The 21443-nt window shown below is 31.6% G+C and overlaps 1 protein-coding gene across 1 annotated transcript; it reads right to left on the reverse strand.

Annotated features, from left to right (window-relative positions):
- Positions 1-17927: 17927 nt before the first annotated feature.
- LOC124823394 (laccase-7-like) lies at positions 17928-21443 on the reverse strand. The gene is made up of 6 exons (XM_047295584.2): positions 21330-21443; positions 20758-20909; positions 20123-20364; positions 19841-19969; positions 18462-19430; positions 17928-18108 (listed from the first exon to the last, which is right to left on the reverse strand). Exons 1-6 carry the CDS (start codon positions 21417-21419, stop codon positions 17978-17980), a joined length of 1713 nt encoding a protein of 570 aa, XP_047151540.1. The 5' UTR covers positions 21420-21443; the 3' UTR covers positions 17928-17977.

Consider the following 21443-nt stretch of genomic DNA (forward strand, 5'->3'; position numbering starts at 1 on the left):
TTTTGCCAGGAAAAAGTGCACTTGCAAGCTTTGTTCGTCACATGCTATATAGCCAGTCAAATTTGTCGTCTTCTACATTTAAAATCAAAATAAGAGAATTAAAATTACTTTCTCATATTTAAAACATGGAAACTCATTAGGATTTGTCGTCTTCTATATGTTTGACCGACTAAATTATGTTATGGAGAGAATTAAATGTTTGTAAAATAAAGTTATTAATTAATCCAAGCATTCAAGTTGTCAAGTAATGTTTATTTAGGTTGATTAGCTTGATTTCGATATATTCATTCGATTTATAATAAGCAGTCACTTGCATAAGATATACATGCTATATAGTTAATTATTAATTACTTTATTTTATGAATAAAACAGGCAGTAATTCAAGATTATCCAATAATTTTTTAACAAAGAAGGAGTAAATGAAGGAAGACATAATTAACGAAAAAAAATTATCCTTGGAAACAAATATATTTTATTTTGATAGGAAATGAAATGAAGATGAATAACGGAGAAAAACTATATTTGTTGAAATGATTTTGAATAAAATTAGATAAATGATGGTTAATATAAAAAAAAAACCGTTTGTTCTGTTTATCATTTTAAATATTTAAATTACAATGAATTAATTTGATGTTTATCCAATACACTTGATATTTATTTATTGGAATACTCCTTTTAAAATGAAGAGGGCTCACAAATTTTTGTTTCACGACAAAAATATGAAAAATGTGTTTCAATTGTTAAACAATATATTATTAACTGAGAGAGCTGCTTCTGGTTAGAAATGGTCCCATTCGTGTCAGATTCTTAATTATTTTTCTTGTTAACTTGATAATATCACGTTTTGAAACGATCATTCATTCCCCTTTCGTTATTTTTCGGTCTTGTACGGTTGAGTATTGAAAAATGTTAATGCGTTTACGGTGACTAGTAACGTGATATTGTTAAGCGTCAAAGAAAAAGTTGTGCAATGTTGTTAATACATGTGGTAAATGTTGTGGAAGGAATTCCAAAATAAATTTTCTTGTAGTGTATGTATTGATATATAAATTTTATATTAAGATTATTATGTTGTTTTAAGAATAATCAAATCTTAAGCAGAGAAAGATAAGTTATATGGTGAAATATGCAAGATGTTTAGTTTAGGTATTTTATATTGGTTGTTGTCGAATTAACGTTATGTGATGAAACTCATTGATAACGATTTTACAAAGTAATAGAGACCACTACAAATATATAACTAATTAAAGTTTGATATTAATACATGTATCCGGATGGTCGAGTCTAATATGAATAATTGTATATATTAGGATTGTTAATATGAATAATGTATATGTGTTAATATATCTATATTTCTTGTATGATTATTCTTTTTGCATACCTTATCCTTTCTTTTGTGTTTATTTTGTTTATATGTTCTCTTTGTTTATTATTTCACTTTAATGATTGAGTAAATAAGAAAGTAACAATGGATCTAGTGGAAGATGAGAGTGGTACAATAGTATTGTATTAAGTTGATATAGTAATTTATATGTTATTCTTTTTTAGAAAAGAAAACCTTATTATTCTTTTGAATCAGTGTAATTTTATCTTTTAGTTATACAAGACTATATTTGGTATTATAATTATATTTGAATAATTATAATATATATATATATATATATATATATATATATATATATATATGAGATATTTATATTTAAATATTTAACATGTGATAATGTTTCTTATAATAGTTCTATTCTATTAAAATGAGAATTACATATATAATTTTTTTTTTGTCCATATTTGTTTTCCAATATTATTTTTAAAATAAGAATTTTTGAACTAAAATAAGTATTTTATCAAATTTATCTTTTAAATGACGTTTTTTTAAATTGAATAATTTTTTTATCAATTTAATTATTCTTTTAAATTTAACCATCTTTTAGTTACAAAATCCACCTACAAAATAAATAAATCTATTTATAATAAAATTATAAAAATTATAAAAATTTAATTTTATAATTATGATAATAATAATAATAATAATAATTTTATTATTTTTTCTATCATAAAAAAGTAAACATACATTAGCGGCGTTTTCACTAATATCATATAAAACAAATGCTTAGTTGTTTAATCCCTATATACTTTTAGACTTTTAAAATTAAAATTAATCTTTTTAATTTGAAAAAGTTACTTTTTGAATTAAAATAACATTAAAATGAATAACTTTAAAAATAAATATAAAATAGAGTGCTTCATATTTTGAATAATTCTTATAGATTTTGAGATTAAACGTCAATATTAGTAATTATTAATTTTAATAGTACAATTCGCTAGTCAACTTTGGTTTTATCACATTTTTCTTTTTGAAGTTTGACTAAACAATGTTTTAATGTTCAAGTTAAAACAAAAGTTTAAAAATTTGGTAGAAGTTATTTTCCATTTTTTATTTTATTCTAAAAACTTTTAATCTAAAACTTGTCAAGTAAAATCTTTAAATTTATTGAAAAAATTAATATGGAGACTAGATTATATTCTTTCAAATTTTATTACATACTTAAAGTTGATATTTTCGACATTTAATATATGATTCTACTATTTTTTTTAGTTTTTATTGTTTTTTTTAAGTTATAGTTTGTGTTTACTTGAGAAGACTCTCTATTCCATGACTTATATTACTATTCACTTTAGTTAATGATTGTTGCATTATTTATCTTTTAAAATTAATTTATATATTTTTGTGTCACAAATACTTTACGATATTTGAATAAAAGAATAATAATATCGTTTTTACTTTGCAAGAGAGATATTATGAGTGTTTAAATAAGGTGAAGTAGCAAGTTACATAACATGATATAAATGCACCTCATTTAACATCTATTAATAACAATGAATTGTATTAACATGTCTCTATAAATTTTGTTAGATTGTATGATAACTTCATTCACTAGATACATTCAAAGTCATTATTGTAAATTAAAGAGTCATTATTCAAGAGTGATAAAGATATACCATATAAGATAGTCAAATTAAATGTTGAAAACTTATTGTAAAGAAAGTCAAGACAAAGAAATATTTAAACAATATATACAATAATATGAATTATAAGTGAAATGTATAACGCAACACCTTGAACCTTTAATTTCAACCCCTCCTCATCAAATAGTATTAATTGTAGATAATATCAATGTTGTGGTTATGAAAATTATATTGATGAGATAATAAACAACTTTCGATTATCAAAGTCTTATTACTTTAACTTGTATTGCTTTATTTAGTTTTTTTTTCTAGTTTTAATTTTCTTAATATATTTAAATTCTTCTTTTTAATTAGTTTATCAATGAAGTTTTCTGAATTCATGTAGAAGCGACGCAACAATTTTATTTCATTTCTAATATATATTATAAATTTCTATATATTAATGAAATATAAATAAGGATTAATTTTTTTATCAAATAGTGTAATATTTTTTATTTACTTTTACGAATATTAATAAGTATGAATATAATATTTTAAAAATAAAATAATTATTGAAAGTAACTAAATTGATGAGCAATCAAAAGTTATTACTTATTTCTGATAAAAACATTAATCACATTTAATATTTGTGAGGAGTGAGAAAATTTAAGTAGGTTAGTGGAAGACACGTGTATGTAAGAGAGTATACCGTTCGGTTTTGACGGTAGTATTTAAATGAAAATTTCAAATCATGTTCCACTTTCTACATGCATTATTTCTTCTCCAACTTTCTGAAATATTTTGTCTCCTCCTTTTCTCTAAACTCTCTCTAGAACTTCACACGTTCTCTTCATCTGATCATCAATCAGGTGGTGCTTGAGCCTTCCTAGTATCAAGAGTTTTCTTTCAAACCGATCAAGTGGTTGTTTGAATTGGTAACTTCTTCTTCTTAGAAATTTTGTTTTGTTGGCACATGCAAGCCAAGTTTCTGGTTGCATGTGTTTATCATCTTCTTCTCTTAAAATTCTGATCACATTTCTGGTCTTGTGGTTGGTCTATTTTCATCAATCAGTGAACCTTAGGTTTCTAAGAAATTTGGTGGTGAGCAAGTTTCTGTACTGTGAGTTTTCTGTCCAGTTAAGAGGTAAGGGAAGCTAACTAATTTAATTACTTGGTTTTGATGTATGAAAATATTGTTTGATGATTATGCATTGTGTGTAAAAATTGAATGATTGGTAAGAATTGGTGTCGATCATAATTCTGCAGACATTCTACAGAATTATGTTGTTCGATGAGGGTCTTTCATTGACCGCTCGGTTTTCTCTGGTGCCCGGTCTTAACTGAGTTCTGTATTGTGGATTCTCAGTTAATAACTGATTGATATTGTGTTAATATTCAATTGAATATAGAACTCGGTCTAGTAATAACTTTTGATTTTAAACTGTGTTCGGTCTCATTAGTCTTATTGTTCATGACTTTTCGGTCTTAAGTGGTAGTGCTAAGTTTTGTACTAGCGCTCGTTCTTGGTAGTGCTAAGTTTTGTACTAGCGCTCGTTCTTGGTAGTACTAAGTTTTGTACAAGCGCTCGTTCTTGGTAGTGCTAAGTTTTGTACTAGCGCTCGTTAAGGATAGTGCTCGGTTTTGTACTAGCACTCGTTCTTATTAGCGCTCGGTCTTATACTAGCAGTATGCTAATAATAGCGCTTAACACTCGGTCTTATACTAGCATTTATGTTAGTGTTAGCGATCAGTCTTATTGGGTTGTGTGGTCTCTTATTAGTGTTCGTTCTAATACTAGTGCTCGACCTCGTACTTGTATTAGGATTAAATGTATTTTGTTATGATCGGATAGTAGTTCCTGTTCATAGTTCGGTCATATTGTTGTAACGCTCGATCTCTTAAAAGTGTTAGGTCTTATGAATAATATTCAGGATCAATCTTAAGTGTTCAGACTAAACTGTAGGTTTTTGTCTTAGGTTATAGCGCTCGGTCTTGTATTAGTATTTTGTTTAGTACTAGCGTTCGGTCATGCATAGGTATGCAGTTTTGTAATGAAGTTCGGTTTTGTCATAGATAGTGAGTTTCTGTTCGGTCGTACTCGGGGTTTGTGTTATTGTCGTTCGTTTTTCTTCTATGAATGAATATTTGGTCTTTAAATGCTAGTCACTGTTTGAGTCTGATGACTTGAGATAGTTGTATTTATCTACTGTGTATGGGAAATTTTATTGATATTCCAATAAGGCATATGTTTCAAGTAAGGTGGAAGAGAATTCCAAGGAGGAATGTCCCAGTGAAATGTGTATTGAAGTGGTAAAGTATGAATATGGACAGTGAAATCCACGGAGTTCATCCTGATATTCTGATGATTACCAATTCTCAAGTAAAGATGAGTAATGCATTGTGTGAGAATGGCAGGAGGTCCTAGCCCATAGGTTCTTGGGTGAGTTATAACGGATTGACCTCGGGTGGCAGCTGATGGTTTTCTAGTTACTACACCACTCGCATGAACGGCCTCAAGCTACATATTCATACAATCCGGATGATCGAGTCAGGTGTTTGGTCTATACATGAATATTGTGATCGGTCATAATTTTGAATGTTTAGTTTGTATATGTTTGCTTATATTCGATTTTAGTATGTCGTAGCATTCGGTTCTGCATTGTTTGAACTTGTGCAAACTGTATGTATGTATATGCAATTAAATTACATTAGCTTACACTTATTTTCTTTTTCGTCAATGATTTCGTTCGGTTTTTCTCTTATGATGATCACCCTTTGGGTGTAAGCAGAGGGGGATGAGTGTACGTTGGAGTAGGAGTTGGACGTCAAGAATCCTGTTGTTTAGATTATAACCGTTCGATCATATTATTGTCTATAGTTTTTGGGAAACCGTTCGGTCACAGCTATATTTCTGTATATTCCGGTCGGTTTTGTGTATAGTTTTATAGTAGTATAGGAATTGTGTAAACTTTTTAATTTTATGATTATTTTGTTGAGCACTGCCCTAAACAATCTACAAAAAGAGTTGAACCCCTGTTTTGAGAGACTTTTGGAGATTTTGAGAGACACTTTTAGATACTTTTAGAAAGAATTTTAGATACACTTTCTTTGTACTTATTGTATACCTTTAGAGAGAAAGAAGATGCATGTCTATCAAAAGCATAACAAAGTTTGTATCCACTATGAGAAGCTAAGCCTTTCTTGTATTAAAGTCAAGATGTAATCCTTTGAAACTCTCTTGTCTTGGTACTATCATATTTATGAAAATATGTTTTTTACTACATATTTTTGAATTAGTTTATGCTTGTTGTTGGATAAACTAATCATTCATCTTATTTCATTGGTTTAGGATTAAGTGAGAACTGGTTCCAAGTTATGGTCCAACTAATTCTCTGCTTATTTTTAGATGCTAGGAATATATCTAAGACTCTAATTAGTTATAGAGCCTGATCTTTGTGCAAGCGATTCATTCAAGTAGTCATTGTAGAATGATACTAAAGTTTGATAATCTTAGGCTTTTGATGCAAGGAATGGAGCTAAAGTTATATTTAATGAGAATTCTTAGGACATGAATAATTACATCTCTATCAATATTGATTGGATTGGTACAAGAGAGAGACAAAATGGTGAAATCTAGCTTTAAGATGTCTTTAGTATATTAAAGTCAACTTTTTTCTTAAAACTATTTTTAATACATCTTTAATGCATTAAACCTACACTTCTTATACATCAAATCTCTGCTCATACTTCTCATACAACCCAAACACTATTTTATTTGAATAAAACAAGTTTAAAGATTATGTATTTTACCAAATCCTAGTGGATATGACATTTGTTGTACTACAAACTACCCATTATACTTGTTGAAAAATTGATTGCATTAAAACATCAACAAGGTTTTGGCGTCGTTATTAGGGATTTTTGTTAAGAAAACTAGTGTTATAATTAGTTTTATTTTTGTATAAATGGTACAAAGATATCTTTTCTATTAGATTCGTATTTAGTGATTGCTGCATGTTTTTTTGCTCACCATTATTTGAAGTGTTCTTACACTAAAAAAAGGAAACAATTTTTTTTCTCTTTGATCCTGAAATAGAAATAACAACAAAGTTACAAAGCAAAAACAACTTGTGAAAATACAACAACAACAACAACAAGAAGTGATTGAGTCAAGTGCTGATATGCATACTCATAAACTAGACCAAATGGTTGCAAAAAATAATCAAAGGAGGTTGTTGGGTGATTACTTAGCAATAAGGACCACATCACTTTACAAGCATTGTTAAACTAGCCAAAGGTGTGGAAATGAAGCCTACACTACTCTCATTAATCACAACAAACCAATTCTCTGGTTTTGACTAAGAGGACCTCTTCAACCATCTTGCAACATTCTATGAATTGTGTGGAACTCTTGGAATTGATATTGATAATAAATATGCCATTTATATTAGATTATTTTCTTTTTTCACTCATTGGTAAATCTAAAATGTGGTTGCAATCACATCTGAATCAAAGCCTAACCAGTTGGGAAGATGTGGAGAATAAGGTTTTAGCAAGATTTTTCCCTCAAGTAAAGTTTATTAGTCCTAAATATGCTATTGCAACTTTTTCTCAAGGAATTTTCAAACCACTCTGTGAACCATGTGAAAGATACAAGGTCTTACTAAAAAAACTGTCCCAACCATGGAATTGATGATGTAGCACAACTCAACATGTTTTATAGTGGACTTAGACCTGTAACCAAGATGTTGTTAGATGCATCTGTAGGAGGAAGCATGATGCTTAAAGATGTTGAAGAAGTTGTTGTTATCATCGAATCATTGGCAACTAGTGACCATCGAGCTTAATATGATAGAAGTCAATCTTTCAAAATATGAATTATAGAGCTTAGAACTCAAGATACTATTTTAGCATAAAATAAAATCATTTCATGACAAATGGAAGAACTGAAAAAGAAAATGTCAAAACTACAGCTTAAGCCACGATCATATGGCTCATCACAACAAGTAATGATATGTTTTGCTCAAGTGATCACCAAAATGACCGATAGTGGTTGATTTTACGTGTTTTTTATGTGTATATTTTTGTAAATAAATCAACTTCTTCATAGATTTTACCTTATTTTGTTCCCATAGTTCAGTGTGTTTTCATGTTTTCTTGTGTTTTAGTTAGTGTATGCTTGTTTACCTCTAATCTCTCATTTTGAGTGTGTAAAATAAGTCAATGGGAAGCAATTCTGGTAAAGGAAAACAAGATGGAAATCAAGGAAGCATGATTGCACAAGAAAGAATGATTTTTAGACAAACACCCACTCTAGGGGCACTAGAATCATACCCAATGTTGCAAACATAAAGAAAAGACTCGCTTGTAGGGTTATACTACCATGAACCGCCCTTAGATGACTAAAAAATCACCATTGGGCGCCAACCTAACTTGTTGGGAAAGCTGCCTACTCGCTGGCTGAGAATGAAAGCCCAAACATGTAGTATTCGAGTTGCTAGGTGAAAATATGGCTTGCCTAGCTAGTTACAAGGCAGAAAGCATATTTTTTTAGGCCTCATTGAAGGAGTCTGTCAACCTTGATACACGAAAGTAGGTATTTAATCATGTTTTTGTGAGGCTTTTGGGGGATTTCTCATTTTTACATGAATAGAATCACCTAGTGTGTTTGGGAAAAACTCTTGGAGGTTGTTTGGAGTGCTGGGAAACTCTCCCTCTCCTCCTTGGGTTTCCTCCTTTATCCATGGGGGTTTTCCTCCTTTTGGTGTTGAAGACAAAGATGGACTACAAGTAGAAGGTGGAAATGCGAAGGAGAGGAACGATTGAAGCTTGGAGTAACTACTAGGTGTCTTGGGAAAGAGCCTTCATCTTCTTTATGGTTTCAATTTATGCTCTATCTCTTCGATTTGTAAACCCTAAGTTCTCCACCATGGAGAGTTCACCCTATTTGTTGATATTAGTTGTAATAAACCGAATCTTATGTATTTTGTGTGATGAACAAATTTTTAATCCTCGAAAACAGAGTTAAAAACTTGTTAACCCTTGGCAAGTGTAACTGAATCGTATCAAGTAATAAACATGGTAAGACTAGGTATCGTTTCTCAAGAGACTCACGACACTAAATCATTATGTGATTACTCAATTAATTAAGACTCTAAAGAAAATATTTTGGGGTTTTTGAATATAAATGCAATAAAATAAACATGAATGCAATTTGATCAATTAAGGTTAAACACAAGAAAGAATGGATGAAGTTGATGATATTGTTGTTTGGTTTAGATTTCACCTAATTTATTCTCATGCATTTATGAATTCGTCTTTCTTTTCATTAATGTTAATGCCACTCTCTAAATTACCTTAAACCTGATGTCTCGGCGAAGAAAGCCTAATCATAATCACTAGTTTACAATGTATTGTCTCCCTAGCAATTAATCATGCATTATAGTGAACAAAAGCTTAAAGGCAACCAACTATCATACTCCTATGTCTAGGTTTGTAATATACTATTGGGAGAATTCCCCAGATCGTGATTTGTAAGATATCTCTCAATAACAATCCTAGGGAGAGAAGAGGAGAGCTGTCACATCCCCAAATCGTCCAACCCTAGGAGTACGAAATCTCCTGATACTTACAAATCATAAGATTTATGTCGTACATGAATAAAACATCACAAGCATTTGAGCAAAGAAGAATATCTCTAACAATTAATGAAAGAAAGCATGTATCTTTAAAATATCTTGAAGAACAAATTCAATACATGAGAGTTTAAGAGGGTTACATCTTTACCAACAACAATAAGGTTTAGCCCTCCATCATCATGGAATAACTAGATGAATAATGGAATGAAAGAATGAAAGAGATAGAAAAACTTGAGAAAGAGAAGAGGAGAGTCGTCACCATCCCCAAATCTACCCCCAAGGGGTGAAAAATGTGTTTCTGTGCTTAAGCCATCAAAAGATACAATCCCTAGGACGTGCAAGTCCTTAAATAGAACATAAAAATAACAGGAACCAGGTCCAAGCCCATAAAAATTACAAAAAAGTGGCCCAAGGCCCATAAAAACGCCACTCAACGGTAAGTGCGGGTCTTCAATTTTGCCCCTCAACTGTTGTTTTTGCCCCTCAACGGTGATTTCGGCACCTAAAAACTGGCGCTTAGTGGTAATTACCGCTCAGCGCCACTCGACGCAGTTTTTTTCTGCACTCTGGTTGACTTTTCTGCATTCTGGTTGACTAGTTGACTTTTCTGGTTGACTAGTTGACTTTTTTGGTTTCTGGTTGACTTTTCTGCATTCCAACCATTCGGTACTTTAACTCTTCTTTCAAATCATTCCAATAACCTATAAAATCAAGGGAATCTAGCACAAAACCATTAAATTCACCTTCAACTTCTTATTCACAAAACTAAAGCAAAAACATGAGTTCAAGCAAGCTTCTAAGTCAAAAAGGGTGTTTTTAATATCAAAATTAAGTATAAAAATAACGGTTTTTCAATCGTTATCATGATACTAATACATATGTTTTTCCATTTAAAGTTAGTATTTGATTTATATGCTTAATGCTTCTTATGGCTTGATCATGCATGCTTTGATTGTTGGTTATTGAGGTGTTTGAAAATGTCTTTTGAACCTAGAACTGAAATTGAATACTTAATGGAGCATCACTACAAGAAAAAATAGAATTAAATACAGCCAAAATCCGTATATAAGGTCCAAAATCCGTATATAACACTTGGTTACATACGACTTATATACGGACAAAAATCCGTATATAAAACTGTCGTAGATAAATTATATACGGATATATCCGTATATAACTTATATACGGATTTTTCCGTATGTAATTTACATACGAAAAAATCCGTATGTAAAATCCGTATATAATTATAGACGAAAAAATCCGTATATAAATCCGTATGTAACATTTTTTACAGAAAAAAAAATATTCAGCACTTACACATACATTAATCATAAACTTGTAATATACATGTAACCAGCAATCACAATAACTTTTTTTCAACACCATATCAAACATGTAAAAGAAATATATATTACATAAAAATCATTATCAAAATAAGTTTACAAAATGTCTAATATATTCATAAATAGATTGTATTGCTCCTAAGATGCAAAACAACATAAATTTTACAATTCATAAGATGTCAAACAACATAGAATGACAGATCTAGAGTTTCCTAATAATCAATCACTAAGGATTTTCTTCATCTGGGCGTTGATCTTGTTGCACTCCATCACCATGATAACAACTTCACCACATATTGCTTTTTCCCTTCTCCTTATTAGATTGTGTTGTGAGAGTGGAGGAGGTGGGTCAGAACCACTAGATGCCATGTCCTGACAAAAATAAATGCAATTGGATGGTCAAACATAAAGTTGACAAACTCTATTAAACAATTAAGATGGTCAAAACATTGAAGAACATTAAGATGAATTTAAAAAACTCATAGCATTATAAAAGGTTTTTTACATTGTGTTAGGATAAGAAGAATGAAACCAAGATTAATGCACAGGTAACCTAATCTACTAGAATGTGATTTAAATGTTGTTGGAGGCCCTTCTATACAACAGTATGTAAATAAATACAATTGCAATCTCCACAAAGGTATTTTGATTACTTGGTTGTATGAGTCCTTTGTTTAGGTATCAGTTTGCATGTTAAGAGGGAGTGGGACATGATAGGAAATGTAGGAGGGAAATAGAAAGGTATTATAAAATATAAAAGGTTAAATATAAACCATGTAAAAAATTTCTAATTAAAACATCTGTCAACCAGACTCTTAATCTTTAAATCTTATATATCTTTTACATTGAACTAAAAGTTGTAAAATAATTTTAAAGATTAAGGGAATAGATAGTACTTGTAAAATTAAAATTAAAATTTGATATAGTGAATGTGAATTAGAAATGAACTTAACACATGCTTTGGATTGAGCATGATAAAAGAAAAAAAATAAGATTAATGTATCAAAAGTTTAATGAGTGTGACTTTTCATTTTCTAAATTTAAAGAGCCAAGTGAGTATAACTTTTCATTTTTCTAAATTTTAATGAGTTTTGGAAGTTTAATTACCTGTCGCAAGATCCAAATAGGGTTAACATTGACGACATACTCCTAATATTTTGAGAAAATAGGTTAGAAAACTTTTTATTTCCCTCCTATATGTTTCCTATCATAATGGGTAAGGCAATTTTTGACTTAGTACAACATATCAATTTAATGCCATTATCTATGTTAAAAAGATTAGAGAATTGGAGTTTCATCCAACAATAATAACATTGTAGTTATTATTGGAGAATGCAATTAGACTTTATGATCATATATATATATATATATATATAAACCAAGAATATAGATTGAGCTCTCGAATTCCCAATTTGAAGTATGCAAGCTCCAACTTATTACAAACAGACTATACTAAACCTGATTTAGAAGACAAAAAATGTAGTAGGATTATAAATTGTGTGGTCAAATCATGGATTTGATAGCAAGATTAGAAGTTGCATATGAGTAAGATGTTCTAAACTAAACAATAAATGACATAAACATATTTACATTGTTCCAAACAGGTTCATAACTAATAAGTGGTTATAATAAAAAGAACTTAACAGGACCATTAATGCAAACAGAGCAATCCAAATATCAGATGATTCATGCACTTGCAATATTTAAAAGCAACCAGAAAAGGCATAAATTAAATTTAAAGTAATCTTCTAAAGCTTTATTCTTGAAATTTTTCACAACTTACAAGAGAATATGGTCTTAGAAATCAGGATGAGGTATATGGTGTCTAACACATAATTTTGTTGAAACTTTCCTATCTGGCCTTCCCAGCTCTACTGCATAAGATGGTCCTCCTGCTTGAAACCAACTGAATGTTCATTTTCTGTTCAGCTAATTGTACAAGGAATAAAATGTCAAACATTATTTTCCACATAACCAAAAAAGAACTATTAAGACAAATCAAAGAAAATATCATACTCTATGGATTATGCAGGGATCCTAATCTTCCTAAAATACTTACATGATTACATTTAAAGCTTCATTATCAAAACTTACATGAAACTTTGATCTGTTTGTAGAAGTTCAAGTATTCCCCTGAAACACCTAATGGATAGTAGTAGATACGCAGTTAGATACACTTATACTTGAAATGGACTAAAGAAAATAGAGCGATTCTCCCTGCACCTCACCGGCTTCGTCCTGCACCTCCAAAACATATTTTAATTCCGAGGATACCCTTCGTCCTTTCACACAAAGACAATATGCCGCATCTCAAACATCTCAAACTCAAACCCTACACCCCCCTTCCAACTCAGTTCTCATTCTTTTTCTCTCCCTCGTTCTGCTATTCTTCTCTCTGCCGTGTACCAGTACCTTCCATTTTTCTGGCGTGCAGGTTAGTACCTTCCATCTGCTTTCTTTGTTGTTCTATGCATGTGCTTGGTTGGGTGTTCGTGCGCCGGAGGTTAGTTTGTGTTCGTCGGAGAGCGTTTGTTGGAGTTGCACAGGGAAACCGCAGTTGGAAGTGCGGTCAGGGAAACCGCATTTCGAACTGCGGCAAAGACAAACCGCAGATTCACGAACCCACTCACCGCAGTTCGAAATGCGGCACGGAGAATCCAATTATTTTTTTGAATTAGTTTTTTTCTTTTGTTAAATTTTGTTGAATTTGTTATTTTTCATTAAATTTAATTTTCATAATATATTATTTATTATGTATTTAATTTTATTTAAGTATTTTAATTTTTTATGAAATTGAAATAATTATTAAATTGTTTATTGAATTAAATAATAATTATTATCTATAAGTTAAATATTATTTTGGATTTATTTATAATAATTTAATTATTATATATGTAGTTAAAATGCGGTTAAAAAAATGCGGTTAAAAAATAAAATCAAAAAATATAAACCGCATTTCCGCACTTCGAAGTGCGGTTAACATAAAAACCATATAAACAACGCACTTCAAAGTGCGGCTACAGAGAAAACGCACTTCGAAGTGCGGCCACTAGTTTGCGCACTTCGAAATGCGGTTAAGAGATTAGACATTAATTCTTTAATTAAGTTTGACTTTTTATTAAATGAAGGGTAAAAAGGTAAAATTGGAGGTGCAGGAGGAAGGAAGTGAGGTGCAGGGAGAATCGCTCAAGAAAATAAGGCACAGACATCAAGTAAGGCTGAAAAAGGTAAACAACCTATAGATATTATGATAAAAATATAAGACTCAACTTATTGTAAACAATAAGTCATATTATTAACCAAAGAAAAAAAATATTGTTAGTCAAAACACAATGATAACAATGACAGTAGAAAACAAAAGTGAATAAATTATGTAAAACTGAAATGAAAACACTTCTAGCTATAATTTTGAACATATCACTCTCAACTTATCCCCTCCCGCTGCCTCCACTCTCGAATCCTGGACAAAATAACCATCATTAGTAAAAAAAATTTACTTCTGAATGAGAAACATGTTTAGAGAAACAAGCTTCGAAACTGAGATAAGATTATACTTAAAGTATGGCATCAAAGGAACATCAGTTTGATAACCCCATTATGTGTGGCTTTATTCTTTATACTTATAGGTCTCAAACAACCCTTTTCCAAAAACATGCCCAATCCAAACCATATTTAACAAAGTAATTAACTAAACCTAATATGAATGCACTAACCTCGGAAACCCTCGTAGGAGGTGAGAAGATGCAATGGTGGTTATGGAACAATAGCTCGGTCATATTTAACAAAGTAATTAACTAAACCTAATATGAATGCACTAACCTCGGAAACCCTCGTAGGAGGTGAGAAGATGCAATGGTGGTTATGGAACAATAGCTCGGTCACACAGCGACTACGGTTTAAGCTTTCACGAGTCCAACAACCTCAACCTAGCTTCTTCTCGAGCTCGCGAATGTCCTCACCTCATCACTCTCACATAGCCTTCGTCGTCGTGATTGACATCATCGAATCATATTTTGCGACTTCATTTGTCCTCGTTACAGCCTTTTCCATCGATTACATCCTCATTTTGGCATTGTTTCACCAATTCAGTCGTTGAATCGTCCTTTTCCACCGAACACGCGACCTAAATCGCATTTCTCACCGAACAATCTTCCTATTTTTCACTCCGCTTCGAATCCTTTCTGCTCCTGGAGTATCATCGCGAACCTAGGGTTTTCCAGGCGCGTTCCTCCTCTTTCGAGTTCTCTTGCTAAGGCCCTTCATTGAATCCGGTCGTGGTCTCACTGTTAACTCGTAGAGGAAGCTTCGAGAAGTCCAAGGAGCGTCTTCTATAAAGAGGGTTCTTCGTTGAGAGAGCAGAGGAAATTAAGACCAGGGGCAAGAGGGTTTCTTAATACAAATACCATTTTTTTTTAATAAAATCTTTTCCAGATCCGTATGTAGTTTTGGTAGGAAAGATTCACTTTTAATTATACACGAAGCCATTACATAAACTTCAGTCTTTATAAATCTTTCCCGCCACAACGCACCTTACTTACATACGGATATTACATACGAATTATAAATAAATAAATATTAGTATATAAAATTTATATATAATTTATTTTTTTTAAATCTGTATATAAAATCCGTATGTAATATTTACACTATATACGGATTAGAATCCGTATATAAATATCAGTAGGTAATTTCAGTTTTTCTTGTAGTGATATAACTAGGGATAAAATATGATTCATTAGTAATCTTTACGACTTTTTAACTTATTGCATGGTTGCTTGTTGAGGGTTCAAGGAATTGGACTTGATGAGTTATCATAGCCTCAAAGTTGGTAGGGATAGGATCAAAGTATATTGGTAAGTTTGAGCAAAAATATTTATGTGAAATAAAGAAAGTTAAAAAAAACTTTCTCATGTAAACTATAAGGATTTGAAAATGTTATTAAGTACAAAAATATCAAACATATCAAAATGAATTTCACTACATTGAATACATTTATGAAAAGAGAATGGAAAATACAATAAGAAGTTGTATTTCTTTATTCGACACTTGACTATGAAGAATTATATGAAGTAGAATTACAAGTAATTGGAAGTCTCTTCGAAATATGTTGAAAAAAACGAAACATGCAATCTTTAAGGAAAATCACCATTATTAATCTTCTTAAAGTGAGACATCTCTTTAATGAAAAAACTATATGTATGAAAAAACTATTTGTATGGAAAGGGATTGACAATGAGCTAATAAGGTATTGATAGAAAGTAAGTTGAAACAAAATTTAGACACATAATAACATTATGAAATAACAAACTATAAGATAGTCTAATTATACCTACAATGACTATGTATAGCCATTTTATTTCTTAACACTATGGTTTAATTATATACATATTTGCAAAATTGAAAAAAAGACAAAAAACCATGTTTCTTTAGTATTTGAAAAATTGAAGTATACTTAAATCAATTATTCTTCTTAAACATTTGATGTTTAACCCTAATGGAGATTGATCAATTGTTGATAGTGTTGTGACTTGAAAAGAGGGTGTTGAATCCTTATGACATTCTCTAAAAGCAACCTCGTCCATCGAACAAAAAGAGCTTGATTAATAAGAGTTGAAGAAGTTTATTCTTCTTGTAATTGGATCATCAGTACATGTGTCATATATGATAGAAATGATGTTTTCAATTATAGATAATATCATATATGCAAAAACATACCATAGTAGTAGTATGTGTAAAATGGTAATGTGACTGAAAAAAATATTAGGACACAAGATAGATTAGCAAAGTCTTAAACAACCTATGAAAGGTAATCTACCTAGGTGACCTAGGCATAACTAGGTAAAAGTATATGAAATTACTATGAATAACATTGTTCACGAGGTAATTATTATGTATTCATTCTAGCATTTATTACTTTTTGATACATATATCTGACTTGAGTGTCATAGTGTCCTTATAAGCACACTCCCTCTCTTGGATGTTGAAAGAATATTTCCTAGATACATCTCATATTGACTAGTCATTGGAAGAATACATCTCGGATAGATAATAAAGAAGAAGCTCATGAGTGTTTCTCTTGTGGACCAATCGAAGGTGTATATGGAGCATAAATTTGTTGAAACCAACTTCATTGTTAACTGTGATGGTATAAGAAGATTCAATATTTTTGAACTATAAATAAAGAAAACACCATGGTGATGGAGGGAAAAGGATCTTTATGTGAAAATTTTGACCCTTAATAAAATAAGAAATTTCACTAAAGAACTATGAAAAATGTATGACATTTTTTATATCATAATCAAACCATTTGATGATATTGTAGGTACACATATGAGCATGCTTCAACTCTATTAAAAACTCCCAGACCAATGTTAACTTTTGATAACAAGAAGAAATTAAGATTGATCCTTCTAGAAGTGAAACTAGATGATATTTCTATTGAAATTTGAAGAACCATCGTATTGTTCAAAACACTTATTTAGATCTGTCCAAATTTGCTTTAAAAGTGAATTACGTTATTATTGCGAAGCCAAATAAACTGGGGATCCAACAAAATGTTTTGGAATGAACTATCTATAAAACTAAACTTATTCTTTCCAATAAGCGCCACCTTGCCTTCTTCCTATAAACATATACATATCTCTAGACAAAAAGGATGAGAATCAAAGGATTGTGAGAATAATGAATACACAAAGGATTGAATTTTGTCATGCCGTAAAACTAGAGGAAAGTTCAACAAAAGGAAAGAAGTTCGAAATAGTAAATAGGCTTCAAGGAAAACGAAAAAATAAAACTGACTGCAAAGATCTATATCACACTGAATGAGAAAATTAGAGAAAAAAAGTACAGAATAGTTTTAATAAAAATAATACACACAATTAATATACACCATCAATTTACACAGTCGGTTACATAATCTCACTTTGACTTTCCTAAATGATAATTAATTTATTTTTCCAGACTCAGCATAACCAGTTTGGCTTTCTGCAAAACATTAACTTTAAGTAGATAAACAAGAAGAATTGATGGCGATGCACTCTCAAAACCTTCTTAACATTTAGGAAGATCAGAAGGAGGTTGAGGGAGTGAAGTTGAAGAAGTTGGTCCATTGTCAACCTCGAAAGCCATGTCTAGTCCCCATGGCACATGATCTTCCACATGGCAATGCACAAACCATACCCCTACAAAATAAGGTAATTGGTGTATTATAAGGAATCATATCCCCCATTTTGGGGTTTATGAAAGAAAGAAATAAAACTAAAGAGACAGAAAGCAGCATATGGGATCAATCATGCAAGGAAAGGAAAAAAAAAGGTATAAAAAATATAAAATGGAAAATGTATTGTATCATGTCAAGTGTTTTGTTGGGACGTAGGATTACATCAAAATAAAACTATAATTATCACTTGTCTCTGTGTAACAATTTTGTTATGAAGATGATAAATTATGTAAACTTGTGGAATGACAGGGTCGAGCAGATTAATTGTTCTTTAGTTGATGATGCAGCAATGTTATCAAGAGAATCATTAGATACCTGGATTGTTTGCTTGAAATCGAATCACAGCCCATCCTCCCACAGGCACAGCAATTGTGTTGCGAAGTTGAGGATTCACTAAATTAAACTTGGTTGAATCAGTGGTGGAATTAAAATTCCCAAACCCTTGAGCCAAAACATGGAAACTAAAACCGTGAATGTGAATTGGATGGTTCTGCACAGCGATAAATGCTGTGTTCTGAAACACAACCTCCACAGTTGAATTGAACTCGAGTTTCTTCGCCTTGGTTGATTTTGGCGCAAACAAAAGGTTCGTATTAAAACTGATATTAGGATTGGTGAAGTCAAACATAACCGGAGGGTTGTCAGGGAAATCAGCAGTGTAAACTCCACTCACATTCTTAAAGAATGCTTCCAACATAGAAAACCCTCTCCCCTTTGGGATCACAAAAGACTCATTGTTCATACTAGAAGAAAACCTCTGACCAAGTGGACTCTGACACGTGGCATTAGTGGCATTCTTAGGGTCACACGGTTCTAGATTCAATCCAATAGTAATGAACATGTGTTCATCAACAATAGATGGCACAGGAACCCAGTGTGGAGCCCCCACCTTACCAGTAATGTTGCTGAAGAATTTGTGAGCCGTTGCTGTATCATTGAAAGGTGGTAGGGTTGGCATCAGGGGGTGTGATGATGGTGTTGCATGGTGGTAAACGACAATACCACGTGTTGTAGTGTTGTCAAAGCTTGGCACTCCAAGAGAGTAAGGAGATGCAGCCATGTAGTATGAACCTGAAGGTTGGTTTGTTGTGAATAGTGCATCAACGGTTTGGCCAGGAGCGATGACGATGATGTCGGTGATATAGTGGTCAGTGTATGCAGCATCCACAGCAACAACTGTGAAAGTGTGATTTGCTATCTTGAAGAAAAGGTGGTTATTGAGTGCAGCATTGATAATTCGTAGCATGTAGGTCTTTCCCTGCTTCACCTTCGTCTTGAATGTCTCTAAATTATGTCCAAAAAGTCAGATAAATATGTCATGATTGTATATCTCAAATGTTTAAGCGGTTGACTAACAAAAAATTCATGAATGGTTGTGATTTACATCTATCTCTAACATGATTTCAGAAAACTGTCCACAAATATGGAGATTATTTTTGTCATGTTAGTTTTTGGACTTAACAACTGAGTACTTTCTCTGCAATTTTCTACAGTATCAACAGTTTAAAACCTTGATCTGTAACAGTATACGTAAACTTTAGATTACCAGGATTTGAAATATTTACAAATTGAACATGAAATACGATTTCACTGTGTGCATCAGAAAATATGTAGCCTAAGGAAGGTTGTTCCTACCAATATCACAAAAAGAATGCTACGAAATCAACTATTTAATGAACAAGGGGGAAACATACGAGAACGAGAACAATTGAAGAGATCACCAGGTAAGCCGTTGATTGTGAATGCATTAGATACATTTGGAGCACCACCACTGGCCAGTGCTTGGGTTTCAACATCCACAACATTAGCATCATACCAGTCACCTACATTTAATTTTAAAAAATAAGTAATATCTTGTTTCAGAAGACAAATTTTCCAGTAATAGCTGATTTTAGATCTACATCATTCAGAGAATTGTATAAGCAATGGTTGCTTATGTCACAAGAAAGGTTCACAAACTTAACAGAAGACAATACCTAATATAATAGGAACTTGTTTGTAAGGTTTAGCAAACGGAAATAGGCCTGAACGAGGGTGAATGATGAAAGCCCCATGAACTGTGGCACGTAAAACAGATGCATGAGCATGCCACCATAGGGTTCCTTCTTGTTGCGTTACATTGAATTTGTAAGTATACTTATTTCCTGGACTGATTGTGCATTGAGTTACATATTCAGGACCATCAGCCCATGCACTAAAGAGCTGAAACACTCCATGCCTTCACGTGTAGTTATACATTACAAAAGAACATCGAGTCATTAATATAAATTAAATATAATTTTAGCGATGTTTCATGCTAAAAATTAGTAATTCGCATAACATCTTGAGTTTCAGTATCTAGAGCAATGTTTTCAAAATCAGCTGATTAAAAACGGTTGTATTAATCTTTTCTTTACTTGAAATACATGCTTCAAACTGGTTGTTCTTAATTAGGTGACGAGTAATAGCTCTCACAAATGAAAAGTTTAAATTAAACATTTCTAATCCTTTCCAAATGATTCTTTTATCTAATCACTTAACATTTATAGTGGAAAGAAGCTCATTTGTAGTAATAAGTAGAAAAAAGAATTCATGGTGTTTTGGGCGATATGCTTATATATGGAAGATTTACCAATGAATAGTGATATCATAAGGTCCCTCGTTCAATAGATGAACAATCACAGTGTCACCTTCGCGGACATTAATATTTGGCCCAGGAAATTGTCCATTAACTGCGACAATTACTCGCTCATTGCACAAGCGTTTGATTGTCAGGTTTTGAACCTGCAATACATGAAATTGCAGTAATATGAATCTATGCAGAAACTAAAGGCGTACACAGTTTCGTAACATTGTATATTACATTGAAAATTTTTATGTCTTAATATCAGAAAGGGTAAAAACCAAAGGCCAAAGTGTAAATTGTGATGTGTAATTGACTGGTTTAAAACACCAACGAACTAGCTAATTAGTTGCGTATGAAAATAAATACTACAAGAGAAATTCTAGTTACAACCCTTTTGTACAGCTAGGAAAAAGATAGAAAGAGAATATGAGAAAAAGAAACACAGCATATATGGAGTAAAAGAATGCTGTAAAAGTTATTATAATTATAAAAGTATACCCAAGAATAATATTATAACTGATAATATATTAGTGTCCAATATAGAGTGGAAGAAAAGGGTATAAAGGGTAGGCAATTACTTTAAAAGTGCGTTCCACTACAGAAGCAGAAGCGAAGGAAGAGGCTAGAAGAGCAAAAGTCCATGGAAGAAAAAGCATGAAAAGTTTCATGTTTTAACTGGAGACAACAGAGAG

The sequence above is a fragment of the Vigna umbellata genome, chromosome 5 (genome assembly GCF_029865625.1).
Source record: "Vigna umbellata cultivar VRB3 chromosome 5, Vumbellata_1.0, whole genome shotgun sequence".
Lineage (NCBI taxonomy): Eukaryota > Viridiplantae > Streptophyta > Magnoliopsida > Fabales > Fabaceae > Vigna > Vigna umbellata.

Bases quoted from the DNA above. Each gene is read 5' to 3' on its own strand.
- LOC124823394 (XM_047295584.2), bottom strand. From the start codon at position 21,419: ATGAAACTTTTCATGCTTTTTCTTCCATGGACTTTTGCTCTTCTAGCC. The intron at 20,365-20,757 runs GTAAATCTTCCA...CTACACGTGAAG, and splicing joins TATGATATCACTATTCATTG to GCATGGAGTGTTTCAGCTCT. The intron at 19,970-20,122 runs GTATTGTCTTCT...AATTAAATGTAG, and splicing joins ACAAGTTCCTATTATATTAG to GTGACTGGTATGATGCTAAT.